General features: G+C 39.5%; 1 protein-coding gene across 4 annotated transcripts in view; it reads right to left on the bottom strand.

The window, feature by feature from the left end:
- Positions 1–7593: 7593 nt before the first annotated feature.
- The window catches only part of Slc16a9 (solute carrier family 16 member 9), a 52251-nt gene continuing 45308 nt past the window's right edge, over positions 7594–14536 (bottom strand). For all 4 annotated transcript variants that reach the window (XM_010603000.2, XM_010603020.2, XM_010603029.2 and 1 more), the window contains 3 exons: positions 14422–14517; positions 8653–9570; positions 7594–7960 (listed from right to left, as the gene is read on the bottom strand). In XM_010603000.2, coding sequence (XP_010601302.1) covers positions 7782–7960; positions 8653–9570; positions 14422–14517 — 1193 coding nt within the window. In that variant the 3' untranslated portion in view covers positions 7594–7781. The remainder of the gene's footprint in view (positions 7961–8652; positions 9571–14421; positions 14518–14536) is intronic.

Genomic DNA, 14536 nt, shown 5'->3' with positions numbered 1-14536 from the left:
GTTTCTAAAACAAAAAATCTTGAAATCATCCTTAACTCACTTTTTCAGACCCCATTCCAAAGCCCTCAACAAATCTTGTTGGCTGCCCCTTCAAAGGATATCCAAGGTTTGATTGCTCCTCGTCATCTCTAATCTGTTCCAATTTATTATCATCTCTTAATTAAATAACTGTAATAGCTTCCTTCCTGTCTTTCTGCTTTTCCTCTTGTCTTTCTGTTGTCCACTCTCCATACAGCAACCAGCACATGAACCAGTAGTTCTACTACTTTTCTTTCTTCCCTCCCTCTTCCTCTTGCCTTTCCCCCTCCCTCTGGCTCTTTTTCTGTGACTTCAAATTCATTGAACATAAAAGCCAACATCCAACCCTGAATGAAGCACACAAGCTCCAAGCACAACTCCTCTCCATCCACTCCTCTCCACCCACCACAGTTAAGCACGCTCTTGCCCCAGACCCTTGGCACTTCTTTCCTGTACTTAGACTGCTGATACTTCCTTAGACGGCCATGCAGCTTGCTTTCTCATCTGCATCACACCTCTACTCAAATATTGCCTCCTCAGTGAAACCATACCTGCCAGTCATATTTTAAAACGCACAGCCATGCTCATGTCCCTGGCTCTAATTTCTTCCAGTGCCTGCTCGCGTGCGCGCGCACACACACACACACATGCCCACCCTTACTGGATTTGTCTCTATCTCTGTTCTTTGCCTAAAATCTAAGCTTTCTAAGGCCAGTACATGGGTGATACATAGTAGGCATTCAAGTTTTAATAATAATGGTAACATTATTATTTTTACAATATTATACACCTAGTAGGTCAGAGCAAATCTAATGTCATTTTCATTTTTTACAAACCAAGATTTTCAGTCAGAAGAAAGAGTTTAAATATAAAAGCAGTGAAGTTAGATTAAAAACATAATCATCAAGTAAAACTAAAATTCTCAGTATGAACTTGTGATGCATTTTTAGTTTGAAAAATAAAAATACTGATTTTGTAGAAATAGTCTCCAACTCAAGATCAGTGGCATCTCTAGTGCCTGAATTGTGGTCTGAAAACTATGCCCAAAAACTCTTTGGAAGAATGGCCAATGTGAATATGATGAGCCCTAAAACATGTTATTCTCTTAGGAACTAAAGAAACTACTGAAAACTACTGACCTTCTGTTGGTAGGACTCAGGAGTTAGTCTGATAGAAAAATCTGAATTTCAACAAAAAAAAAATATGGGTGTGGTGGTACATACCTCTCATCCCAGTATTCTAGGAGGCTGAGGCAGGAGGACTGCAAGTTCAAGCCCAGCCTGGGCAACTTAGAAACTTAGCAAAACTGTTTCAAAATAAAAATCAAAAAGAGCTGTCTCGTGGTAATGGTGGCTCCTGCTGCAAAATCTAAGTGCTGGCCAAGTAGACAGCTTCCTGAACGCTGCTACACAACCAAACATTCCACCATCAAGCAGACCGTCTGAGCCAAGGTGGTTGTGACCTGTAGCACTTGGCTATAGCCTGATTAAACAAATAATACAACAGGGCAGAGAATAGGAGTTGGTCATACACACACACTCACAGAAGGACTGCCGTGGAGGCAAACACCGAGTCCAGCCAGACACTAACCACAGGTAGCCCCCACATGACAAAAGTTGAGGCAGGCTATCTTCTCAGGATACATTTAAACACATCACTCAACAAGCCAGTTTACAGAATAAGGCAGGGAAGAATTTACTATTAAGGTCTTCTCCAACAGTCCAGCTATTAACTTAAAACAGATCCTATAATAAATGCTAGTATTTTAGATAATATTTTTCTGCCAACCCCCTTCCCCTAAAACACCCAAGCTACCCAAGATCCTGATTCCAGGAACTTCAAATACCTTCTGATTATTATTTGGTTCCTTGTTGGACTTTCCCGCAGAGAAACTGTGACCATAAAGTGAACGATCTCATTGGCTATCATATTTCTTATGCAAATAACTAAATCGCCATCTTGGCCCCTTGGTCCACTGGGGGGAATCTTGCATGAGTCTGATGTGACTTAACTCTACGGGACGATGCTGAATTGCCATTTCACCTCCAGGTCTTCCTAGGAGCTGAGGTTTCTGTTACAACTGTATGTGGGCTCACTTTTCCTGACTCCCTTCAGGGTTCTGACACACTCCAAGAGGTCAGGAACTTTGTTCATCTTGCCGTGTTTTATCTTCGACACCCGGGGGCGCTGCTCACACATTCTGTCGGCTCAGTTGGATTTGTCAGAGGAACAAGGAATGAACTACCTGGACCTGCCAGGGGAGAGCCAGATTCCAAAGGTTGTAACCTAAAAGGCATTTGGGGGTGGGGGGGCCACCAGACACCAGCTTTGACAAAGCCTTTGGAAGTGAATCAGGGCAAGATATTGTTTGTGGAGTATCTGAAACTAAGGACGGGGTTGTCAGGACTTTGAAGTGATTGCCTTGTGAAAAGCAAACAGGCAGTTGCACTTATGGGTGGTAAAGAAGAAATAAAAGCGGTTAATCAAAGTGGCAAGCCAGTGTACCTCTTGAAAAAGAAAGCGATCTTTCTTGGTTAATTTAAGGGGCAAACTATTGCACTCCTAGAGAAAGAAAACCCTGCACTTTTAGGGGAAAAAAATGAATGATATGTGACGTTCTTTTGAGACCCCACAAGTACAAAATAAATTCTTTGTTCAGTGCTGTTCCACCAGTCGAATAACCTGCTTTGTTTTCCTTTCTGAGGACGGTCTGTCTCTGCACTAATTAAATCTGCTGTTCTGCTCTGCTCTTCTGATGGGATAACCAGTTGTGTTTCTTTCCTAAAATGCAATTGTCTTATCTTTTTTTGCTTTAGAGCTAGTCCATTGCTGATTTCCATCTTTTATGAGACAAGGACTCACATGGCTGGGACAGAACAATATCGGGCACACAATAAACCTCAGGGAAAATTTCAGTCTCTTGCTTTACTCTGATAACCCTTCCTGCGTGCCATTATTCCACTGTACAGGGATATAGGTTTTCATTGTGCTTCCTGCTAGGAAACTCAATATTAAACAGTTTGCATACAGGAAGCTAATTAAGGACCTCTCTTCGGAAAGCACCACTCCCCTTTGTTAAGATCCTAGAGTCATGTGAGCTACTATTACCAATCTTCCTATTAAAGCTGTAAACATCCAGGCATTTTCAGATCTACGTCAGAGCAATTAAAAACTTCCTTTCTCGTATCAGAAACATTTCTAAGAAAAAGAAAGACATATGCTGGTGGCCATGTAATTTTAAGGTGGCCTATATAGTAGGGCAGCTTGATCACAGTTATTTTTTATTGAAAGTTATTATTCAATTATTGTATTCAAATTATGAATATCATATTCAAAAAATTATATTGTATTCAAAAAAGCTGAATTTTTAATTGAAAATATTGTTTACCAAAGGTTTTAGAATGCCACTTAGCAAACAACCAATATTTAAATTTTTTTTTCCTACTATGTGTGGTGGTACACGCCTGTAATCCCAGCCCTTAGGAGGATGAGACAGGAGGATGCCAGTTCAAGGAAGCCTGGGCTATACATTGAGTTCAATCTCAGCCTGAGCTACATAATCAGACCCTGTCTCAAAAAAACAAACAAAAAAGTAACAACAAAAAAAGTGGCTTTTTCTTTCCTTTTTGTAAGCGAAAAGCATAAAAGTAAATGACTCTGTAGTGCACGAAATGGATTGGTATAAAGTAACCAATGTGACTGAGATCTGCTAAGAAGAGAATCCCAGAAGACTTGGCAAGTTACTGTACTCCCTCAAGAGTAAGTCTTAAAGGCCTCGTGGGCAGGCAGGGAGGGCTGAGCTGAAGCCAATTAGCGCTCAGTAAACAAATCAGATTATTTTTCTTTCTGTCCCATTTCAGACCCAGCTTGTAAGCAGCTCACATGTGAGCTCTTGAGGTAAAAAACATGAAAGTTCATTTTTTCATAGCAATTCAGCTTACAAAGGGGATTCAATAGGACTGTGGAGGAACAGAGTGTGTTTTGTTTTGTGTCTGAGCTTCTTGATGGCAAATCCAGAAAAAATGTGCTGAGTCATGGATTCCGAAGGAGAAAAGATTTTGACGAGCGTATGTTTGAGAGAGGACAGCAGCTGTGACAGTTGTACAAGTTGGGGATAACGGGAAGCTCATTGTTGCCCTACTAAATGCAGCTCTTGAATACCATTACTCACCCCACACCTGTGCCTGGGAACACCCTCCTCCAGGTACAGCAAGCACTAGGAAGCCACATTCTTGAGAATAACGAGAATAATAATAGCTAATATTTATTGGACATCTATCACGTGCCAGGCAACCCTATAGATTGTCCTATTTAATTTCCACTATAACCCTATGGTGTTTTTCATAAGTGAGGAAACGGAGGCTTTGAGAAGCTAATAATTTGTTGACAATCACCCGGCCACAGTGACTGAGCTAAGATTTGAGCCCCAGGCACCTGGGTGTGGAGTCATAACCTTTATGAGTATTTATACCTCTTCACCCAGTAGTGTCTGTGCCCTCATACAGCTCCATCACCGGAACTGACTGGTGAACTCCTTACTCACACTGATCTTATATCCTTGGCACACATCTGACACTAAGGCAAAGGTCCCAAGATTATGATTACAGAGGAGAAATTGCATGTAAAGTGCTAATGTAAATTGTGTATTTTGTGTGTTCAGTATAATACTCCTCCTCCTATAAAAGAGGAAGCGCGACATTCTTTTCTTTAAAATAGAGCCCTTTCATTTCCTGGAACACTGTGTGAGTGGATAACCCTACACTACTGTAATTGGCGGCAGTTGCAGCTACCCAAGGTCACATGGGACTGCTTCATCGGCACGGACCATCCGGTCATGACCTCCCCAGGCTGGAACTCCTACTTCTTGGAACTTGCTCCTCATGGGGCTTCACCTCTCTCCTGATTACCCTGCAGAGAATTAGACACCACCTGGCACCTTGGAGGCTCACCCGGGGAGAGGTGAGAAGCAGAGAGGAGTGAGGAGCTGCCGAACCAGCCAGGGAGGAGGGTTCTTAACAAACTGTCGCTCCTCAACTTTCCCAAACTCAGCCCAAGCCACTTCCGGGGTCCAGAAGTATCAGAGTCACAAAAGGAGGTTTTTGTTTTAATCCAATGTAAATTCTGTTAAGTATGTTTTTTAAATACCATTTCTAGGGATATGGACAAGTCCTGAAAAAACTATTTACATAACAGTGACTTCTCTATTCACTAAGAAAATTGGTTTGATAGCTGCCCTCCCCACAAAGCCCCGCTTCCTAAGGGAATTAAAGCGTTTATTTGCTTTCTAGAAAGTGAAATCTTTTTCATTCTGCCTTTGAAAATTACTTATACGTTTATATTGTTCAGATCACTACGACAATTATAGGTTTTTACAAAACGAGCATTAATCACTAGGACACAGGGTTATCATTAGCTATAAGTAATATAAACTTGGAACATAAAAAATTCTATAAATTGTTAAGCTGGGCTTGGCGGCTTGAGACTCTAATATCACTGCTCGAGTGACTGAGGTAAGAGGATTGTTTGAGATCAGCTTGAGCAACACAGTGATAAGTGAGACTTTTATTGATAATGTCACAGAGGAATGTGTCTTCTTCTCAAGTGCTTTAAGCAGTCCTGCTATGCCAGCTTTTTGGAAAGCAACAAGGTAGTTAACTTCAGCAGATTGTTTTTTGACATGCTCTCTTGTTGGACCATCAAATTCTGGAGTCTGAATTACCTCGGATAATTTCTGTTTACATTCAAGTGAAGTGTCACTACGTTGGGAAGAAAACTAAGAGGAAAGAAAGCAACTGAACTGATGCAAAAAACCCCAAAAATATTTTATTGTAATTTAAAATTCATTCCCTAAACAGTGGAAAATGCACACATTGGATGACATCAGTAGACGTGGTGATGCTATATTTGGACAATTGACAACATTGATGAATGTGGAGAGGTTGTAAAAGTCAAACTTTTCCAGGTTATTGGATTTTCTCAAACATAATACTGGTAACAAAGAACCTTCAACACAAAAACATGTAATGTTTTTCTTTTAAATGTCACTTATTTTATTTACTAACTTTTTCAGGGACTAAGGATGAGGTACAGAAAACTTTCCGGAAGTCTGAAGGTATGGAGCAGAGGTCTGGGGTACCCCAAAGCCCCGTTATTGCATTACTGAGTGGGGTTAATTCCTTTGTGCATTCTCCATACTACACAGGAAAGTACTGTTTACCATTTTCACAGAGGGTCGTAAGGGATTGTGCTCATAAAGTGCCTCAAGTGCCTTCCAAGGAAAGCAACATAGAAGTATAAAATAAAATGGTTTATGTGTTTCAAAGAAATGAAATGACAAGTTTGGCACAATGGGAAGGGTGCCTCTCATATAAAAAGAAACACTTGGCTATTTATTTATAAAAGCCTCTGACCTCAGGTTTTTTTTTAATTTATAAGAATAAATGTTTTTCTATTTCCAATCTTCTAACAGCCATTCTTAACCCAGGCTATGTTATCAGAATCACTTGAAGAACTTGTTAAAAATGTACATGTTTGGGTCACAGCCTAAATCTATAGAATTAAACTAAAATCTCTAAGCATGGTACTCAGGTACCTATATTTTTTAAAGGGTCAGAAAGGGATTCTGATGCATGCCAATGTTTATAACCCACTTTTTTCATGATTTCAATATCAATTCATTAAACATTATTTTCTTCCTAGAATTTAAGCAAGGTTAGAGAAAGGTATCAATTTCTGATTTCTTCTTTTCCTTCCCATGTCCCATGTAGACTTAGCACACACATACACACACACACACACACACACACACACACACACACACACTTTTTTGTTCTGGCCTTGAATTAAAATGTGATGGTAGAAAAATCTGATTGTAGCAAACAAATGCTTCATTGAGAAGATATGCAAGTACTTGCAACCCATCCCCACGGTGCCAAAAGCAAATGGAAGTACCCCATTTGCCAGCTGGAATGGTTGAAAAATGCATTTCCTATGTGGAAGCTGGTGAAGTCAGCACGTCCTGGGGAACGGTAGCTAAGTGGATGTTGACAAACACAAATGAGCAAAGGTCTCGTGGCCAACCATGAAGCAAGGCTACTCCTCTGCTCGGGGTCTGCCTGCATCCCAGCAAACACCTTAGGAACAGAAAGGGTTTCTGCGCTGAGGGCACCAAATACCACATGAGTGTGAAATCAAGGCTAGTAAAATGAAACAATGGAAACGGATGACTAGAAAGTATCTTGTAAGTGATCAGTTGTTCCACTGCAAGTCTTAGTGCTGTAGAATAACTACTCTTGCTTCCTGATGAAGTGGCTTGGAGTCTGTTGACACGAAGGTCTACCACAGAGAGGGATTTATTGCCTCATGGCCTTCATGCATACCCTATCATGAGGCTTGCATCGTTTTCAAAGGCCAAGAGATGCTGGGCCTCTTGCAGTAGAACTAAAGAGTTAGCAGAGAATTCATACTTCTTTATGCAGAGAAAGACTTCAGGAGCTCATCAAGTTTCATAATGTTAAGAACTAATAAAGAACAATAAAAAGTAGTCCTATTTCTTAGGGGAGGAGGGCACAGGGAATAAAGGCTACACACAGAATACATAAAGAGTAGCATATATAAAAATTTTAAAAATGCATTCAGAGTCAGCCACAGTCAAAACCTGTGATGAGAAAACAGTCTTGACTCTAGAGTTTGGTTGAAAATTGTTAAAATATTCTTTGCTATATGGTATAAAGTGGCAAAAAATAGTGTCTTCCAATAGTCCTCTAAACATTAGAGGCAACTTTGTACAAAAAAGTTGTTGGTGTTCGTTTAGGGAGTTGTTTTTTACACGTATCCCAGGGGGCCAAGGCTGCCAGCAGCAGAATAAAACCTCCCAGCAGGACGCACAGGCCACTAAAATAAAATGCAATGTCGTAGGTCTGGGTCCAGTCGTAAAACCAACCTGAAAAGACAGTAATACAAAACTGAGTTTCTCAAAACTAGTGTGAATGTCAAGCCCTACTCTAATTTTAATCAATTTTATGTATACTTAGGAACAATAGTACTTCCAACATGAATGACTAGGCTTTAGAAGCGGGTAATCTTAAATACTTAGATGCTAAAGGAGATGTAATGGAGAGTAATGGGAATGAATAAGATCAAAATATATGATACCCTTATCCCAGCACTCTGGGTGGAACCGCAGCCTGGGCAATTTAGTGACTTAGCGAGACCTGTCTCAAAATTAAAATAAATAAATAAATAAATAAGAGCTGGTGATATAGCTCAGTGTTGAGGCCTTGAGTTCAGTCCCCAAAACTAAAACCAAAACAACAAATATGCATTTAAACCTAATATTTGGTAAATTTAATAGGATGAATGAAAATATATTTTAATGTTTTTCTAAAAAGAAAAAAGAAGTTAGACAAGAAGCAAGCATTTTGAGTTTCTCCTAAATAAAAGAACAGACACGAAAACAGAGAAAGTCTACTGGCTTTCTCAACCATAGCAAGGTGATCACAAATACATCATGAGCTATTCCATACAGATTTATTCTTCACAAATCTATGCTGTTAATAGACTCCGAATCTCTGTATCTGGAGATATTTAAATGAAGAAGAGTAAACTGAGTTGATTTAAAGATAAATATCTTACCAATAATTGGTGGTCCAAGGCTATTTCCGAGTCCAGCAAAAAACATTAATATTCCATAGGCATGAGCTAACTTTTCAATTCCCACAGTCTTGGTAGTCACATATGGGAAGATGGACCAATTACCAGTAAGAAACCCTAGAATCGCAGAAAGTATTGCCAATGTGACATAACTTTTTGCAAACGGAATTGCACACAAGGCCAAGCCCATTATTATTAAGGTAGCTACATAAAGATATAAGGTATTAATCCACTTGAAGTCAGCCAATATCCCTAAAAGAAGTTTACCAACTGCTGTCATAATGCCTATAATGGAAATAAGAGGCATAATAGACTCCTCTTCTTTTACATTGGAACTTCTTGCTACATCTTCCATAAGTAATGAAGGTGGAAACCCCCCAATGTCAAAAAGTAAGATAGCGATGAAAAGTGCTGAGAATACTTTGTTTTTAAACAGAGAAACAGTTTCGCTGCAGTAGTTTTTATACAACTGCCACTTCCTCTTGGCAAGTTGTTTGCAAAAATATGTTTGTTCTGCAACTTTCTGTTTGTAAGTTTCAGGTTCCTTTGCATGTGCCACTGTTGTGGGGCTTTTATGCAGAAGATTCTCCTGTTTCCAGTCACGGTTGGCAGAAGCACCTTTGCATTTTGCCTCATTACTGTAGCTCTTCTCCAGAATGTTTATGTTTTCTTCCTGGCTCTTTACTCTTTCATTGTAAATGGAGTATCTGTCTGGCACATTTTCTGGAGCTGTTTTTTCAGGCAAAGGACAATCAGAGACCTGTAGGGGTCTCATCAAGCTGCCACAGGCTAATATATTTAAAGCTAAAGCACCGACTATCAGCAGGCATCCATCCAGTCCATAGAAGTCAATCAGCATCCTCTGGAGAGCAGCATAGATAAAAAGGCCAACACTTGAACCTAAAAGAGAAATGGGAGCTGCTCAGTCTTTATTTCATACTTCAGGACTCTCAGATCAAGCATTAGAAACATCACAGTTCACACTGGCATTCACAGGTACCTGTGTATTAAAATCACAAAATAGTGAGGATAACAAGAACCACAACAATGATAATACCAACACAACACTCATTTCTAGTTCAGACCCTGGTAAGCAGTTTGTGTTGCTTATCTTGTTTAATCCTATTGAATAGATCCTATTATTGCTCCCATTCCACAAATAAAGTGATTGAGGGCTGGGAAGCTTGAGACATTTGCCATAGATCACAAAAAACATAAATAGGATAACATAAGCTATAAATATAGTAAGCAGGATTCACACTTAGTCTGATAGCAGGAGCCCAGAGTCTTAGCACATATCATTATGTAACTACTTTTTTGCATGTATTATGTGCCAGGCCCTAGGCTATGCATATTTATTGCCTTTGGGAGAGCAAATTTTCATATTTTATTTTTGGGATAAATAATATAAATTCATTTCTGGATATTTGCAATGTTTTGATAGTTCAAATCCATTGCTATATCACCAGAATAAATGATTTATATTTTAATGCGTTAATAAAAATTTAAAAGGTTCTACATCCTGCAACAGGGTAAAGAACTCCCTTTTCAGCACTGATCACACTAAACATTCTGGAATGTTACGTTATACAGACCCAATTAATTTTCACTGTTCTCATCTGGTTCTGCTTTCAATGTATAAAAACGTTGAATATTTTAAAATGTAAACATCTTCAGGAAATGTTATGTGAAAAAGAAAAAATAAAAGAGCACTAAAAAAATAGTCTAAATGATCATACATATAAAATGATTTATTCCAAATGATAGCATAACCCCAATAGGACACAAGTGGGACCAAACTCAGAGGCATGACCGGTGACATGAACATGTTTGCTGTAAAATCACATCTTATGGCCAGCATGGCGGCACACACATACAATCTCAGCTCCTCGGGAGGCTGAGACTGGAAGACAACTCATTCAAGCCTAGCTTCAGCAATTTAGTGAGATCCTGCCTCAAAGTTGAGAATTGAAAGAAAGAAAGAAAGAAAGAAAGAAAGAAAGAAAGAAAGGCTGGGCGTGTAGCTCAGTGTAAAACCCTGGGTTTGAACCTGAGTGCTACAGAAAAAGAAATGAAGTAAAGACTCAGCTTGTCAAAAATTCTTGCAAGGCACAGTAGTAAATGCCTATAATTCTAGCTACTTTGGAGGCGGAAGTAGGAAGATTGCAAGTCCAAGTCCAGCCTAAGCAACTTAGGGAGAACCTGTTTCAAATTAAAAATAAATAAATACATAAATAGAAAGGGATGGAAGTGTAGCTTAGAAATTAAGGGCTTGTGTCTAGCATGCACCAGACCCTGGGTTTGATCCTTGATACTATGAAGAGAGAGGTGGGAAAGAGGGGGAGAAGGGAAGGGAAGGGAAGAGAGAAATTGTTACAAATGACCAACTGGCTTTATATTTTAGAGTTGAAAGAAAAAATTTTTTTCCTCATTGAGTTTATTGGTACATTCTAGGTATACAGTACAGTTACATTCATTGTTGGGATCTTGTACCTCTACATGACAAGTCTTGGTTCTCATTTTTCCCCTTACTCCTGCCCTCCCATCACCCCCTCCTCCCCTCCCCCTTTATAAACACTTCATTTCCATTTGTTCGTTTTCTCATATTTTTTTATTTTCCCTTATTAACTTTCCCCTACCCTTCCCACTTTGTAAGAAAATACTGTTAAAAGAGAACTCCATCGTCCCTTCTTCATATTTTTTCAAGGGGGAAGAAGAATCTTTGCATGTATATACTGATGGTTTATGTGAATGTATTGGGCACTAAGTCAGTAACTGGGTCAATACTAAAAGAGTGTTCACTGACTCTTGACAAGCAATAGCAGGCAAATTTAATCCTTTCCTTAGTTTTATAAAAACAGTGCATGCTTTGAAAGTCAAAGGACTTTATAACAAATGGAAGGCACTGAGTATAACTGGGTGGCTTTATGGCCTGCCGTGTTGCATCACCTCCCAATAACTGCTCATTTGTCATTTTTACCTAATTATGTCTTTGTACAAAGTCTAGCAAATTGCTATACCATTAGACATTTAAAATCTTCTTGGTGTTTTGAAAGTTCTATACTTCAACCTTAAGTTGAGAAAATGAATGATTTTCCATTGATTACCAACCAAGCGTATATGTCAACATTATGACATACAAGAGAAACATAGCAAATCAATCCAACAGACTTCTGAATTCAGCAGATTACTACAAATTTAGATTTACTGAACACCTACCATATGCTAACTGCATGACAAGGGCAGGGAAAACCCAACTACTTATCTTAGTCTACATCCCACAAAAACACGGTGATGGCTTAGAAAGCTGTAGGAAGTATTTCAGGGCAATAGAGAGTAATTTCAGCATTTCCTTGTGAGGTCAGTTGTGCAGCTCATTGGTGCCTAGCATGTGTGAGCCCCTGGATTTGATCCCCAGCATTGCAGGGGGAAAAGGTTTCTGTGTATAACTTTTTAAACTATGAAGCTATAAATTTTAATATTCAAAAAGACCATCCTAATTGAAAAATGGTGAATGTAAAGGGCAAAATGAAAACATTAATTATGCTTTCATCCATGCCTAGATTAAACACTATTACAAAACATTAGTTGATGCCCAAGGAAACTAAAACTGTAAAGAGATACACTCATGCATGGATGAACTCATTAATACCAGGCCTGAATCCAAAAACGTTTTCTGTAAAGGCTTAGAGTAAATATATAAAGCCCTGTGGTCCATACAACACAGGTCCCAATAATTTAGCTCTGCCCTTGAAGTGTGAGACCAGCCAGAGATGATCCATAAACGATCAAATGGCTGTGTTCGAATTAATTTATAGACACTGAATTTCACATAATTGTCACACATCGTGAAGTATTCTTTTTTCATTTTTAAAAATCATTTTCAAATACAAAATCCATTCTCGGTTTGTGGGCTAGGCAAACAATAGCAGTAGGCCAGACTCAATCCATGGGCATGAGTTTACCAGCCCGTTTATTGTGGAGGAAAAACTTTCATTTTGTGTCTATATTTTCCCTTTCAACCAGGTTAGCATATTCAAGTAGTTTGCTTTGAGGGTTTTTCGTTTTTTTTTTAATTCTACTGTGACTGTGTTTTGCTTGTTATTCCTTTCAATGACTGTGGCTTCATCCGTCTCCCTGATTCCCTTCACCTCACACAGCTCCCTATGAGTTGAAACGGAAACCTCTTCCGCTCTGGCTATCTCCACTTCCCAGTTCAGAAATCTGAGGCACAGAATAGTTGAATCTTGTCCAACACCAAGCAACTAATGCATGACAGACGCAGCTTTCAAGACCAGGCATTCTGGCTCCTGGGTCTGTACTGTAACTCTACATGTTCTGCCTCCATATGAGCACAGTACAGGTGAGACCTTTTGTCCCCTAGGTCACCAGAACTACTCTCAGACCCCGACATATTCACGTGTGATCCAAAAAGGTTCTTTCGACTGCATTCCAACCATCCTACATTCCTCATCTGTTGGTTTTGTGTTCTTTCTCCTATTTCTTGGCTAGGTCTTCAAACTCTGGCCTTGTCTCTCCCTGAACCATGGCTCACATTTCCCACCTGGCAGTCCATCCTTAAATCACTGTGAGTAAATGGCCAACTCGGTCCAGTTCAGCCAGTAATCTCCTTGTTGCCCTGGGGTGTCCTCAGAATAAAGCATGGGTGTAGATCCTGTAGCCTGTCAAAGAGCCTGACCTCCCAGGAACATCCGCCAACCACCAAGTAGCTTATGTAAACTTACAGCTTTTGGTAACTTGGCAACTGTATTCCCTAAATAAACTCGTAAAATATTAGCCACAATAATTTTGATCAGTTCCCTAAGCAGCTTTTTACAAATTCATCTGAAAAGTGAAACACCACTTTAAAACCCCTGGAGGAATCCAGAAGGCTTTCACATTTAAAATCTGTATTTTATCAGTACATTTTCTCTTCTGTGATCATCTATTAATTGTTAAAGGAATAAGAGTAAACAGCCTGTTGCCTGGATGTGCACATAGGCCAGGGAAATGTGTTGAGAAATCAGGAGAGAAATTATAAGTTCCATAATATGTGCAGGTAAAAAGAGGGCCAGCACCAGTCTTTCTGCCAGTGCCCTTGGGGTTGTCTGTTTTCCTGCCCTTCCTCTTATTTTCCTCAGAATAAGGTGTTTACAGAAGCAGTCTCTTTTAGCAAAGCCTTCACCAGTATGTGGCTCTCAATGTACTGAGCCCATAAGCTTCCTTTTCATATATTTAAATTGGATATATATTGCCCTGGATTTTTCATATATATATTTTATGGTAAAATAATTCTTCTAGGAGTAGAATAAAAGAATCATTTTGCTATCTGACATGGTAGGTAATGGATGGCTATGCATATCTGTACTTGGTAAATTTTAACTTTATTTAAAAGGCTAAATAGGGACAATACTTATTTGGAAAGTGTACCTGTTATAAACCAGGGATGGTAGCACTCATCTGTAACCAAAGCACTTGGGAAACTGAAGCAGGAGGATTGAGAGTTCAAGGCCAGCCTGAGCTACACAGTTAGATGATATCTCAAAAAACGAAAGGAGGGAAAGAAGGAGGGAGGGAGGGAGGGAGGAGGGGAAAGGAGGGGAAGGGAAGGGAAGGGAGAAAAGAAAATGTACCAGCTGAAATCAAGCCAAGCAGGAGGAAGGAAGGAAGGAAAGAGAAGGAGAAGGAGAAGAGAAGAAAGAAAGAGAGAAAGGACGAAGAGAGAGAGAAAAAGGAAGGAAGGAAATGTACCTGTTGAAATCAGGCCAAGTGCAAGGCCTCGGCGGCTGTCAAAATACTGGCATGTAATGGTCACTGTTGCAGTGTATAGCAATCCACATCCAAGACCTAAACATAAAAAGATATA

This window comes from Fukomys damarensis, unplaced genomic scaffold (assembly GCF_012274545.1).
Source record: "Fukomys damarensis isolate Sample0158 unplaced genomic scaffold, DMR_v1.0_HiC HiC_scaffold_20, whole genome shotgun sequence".
Classification (NCBI taxonomy): Eukaryota; Metazoa; Chordata; class Mammalia; order Rodentia; family Bathyergidae; genus Fukomys; species Fukomys damarensis.
This window is presented reverse-complemented; position numbering and strand designations above follow the sequence as displayed.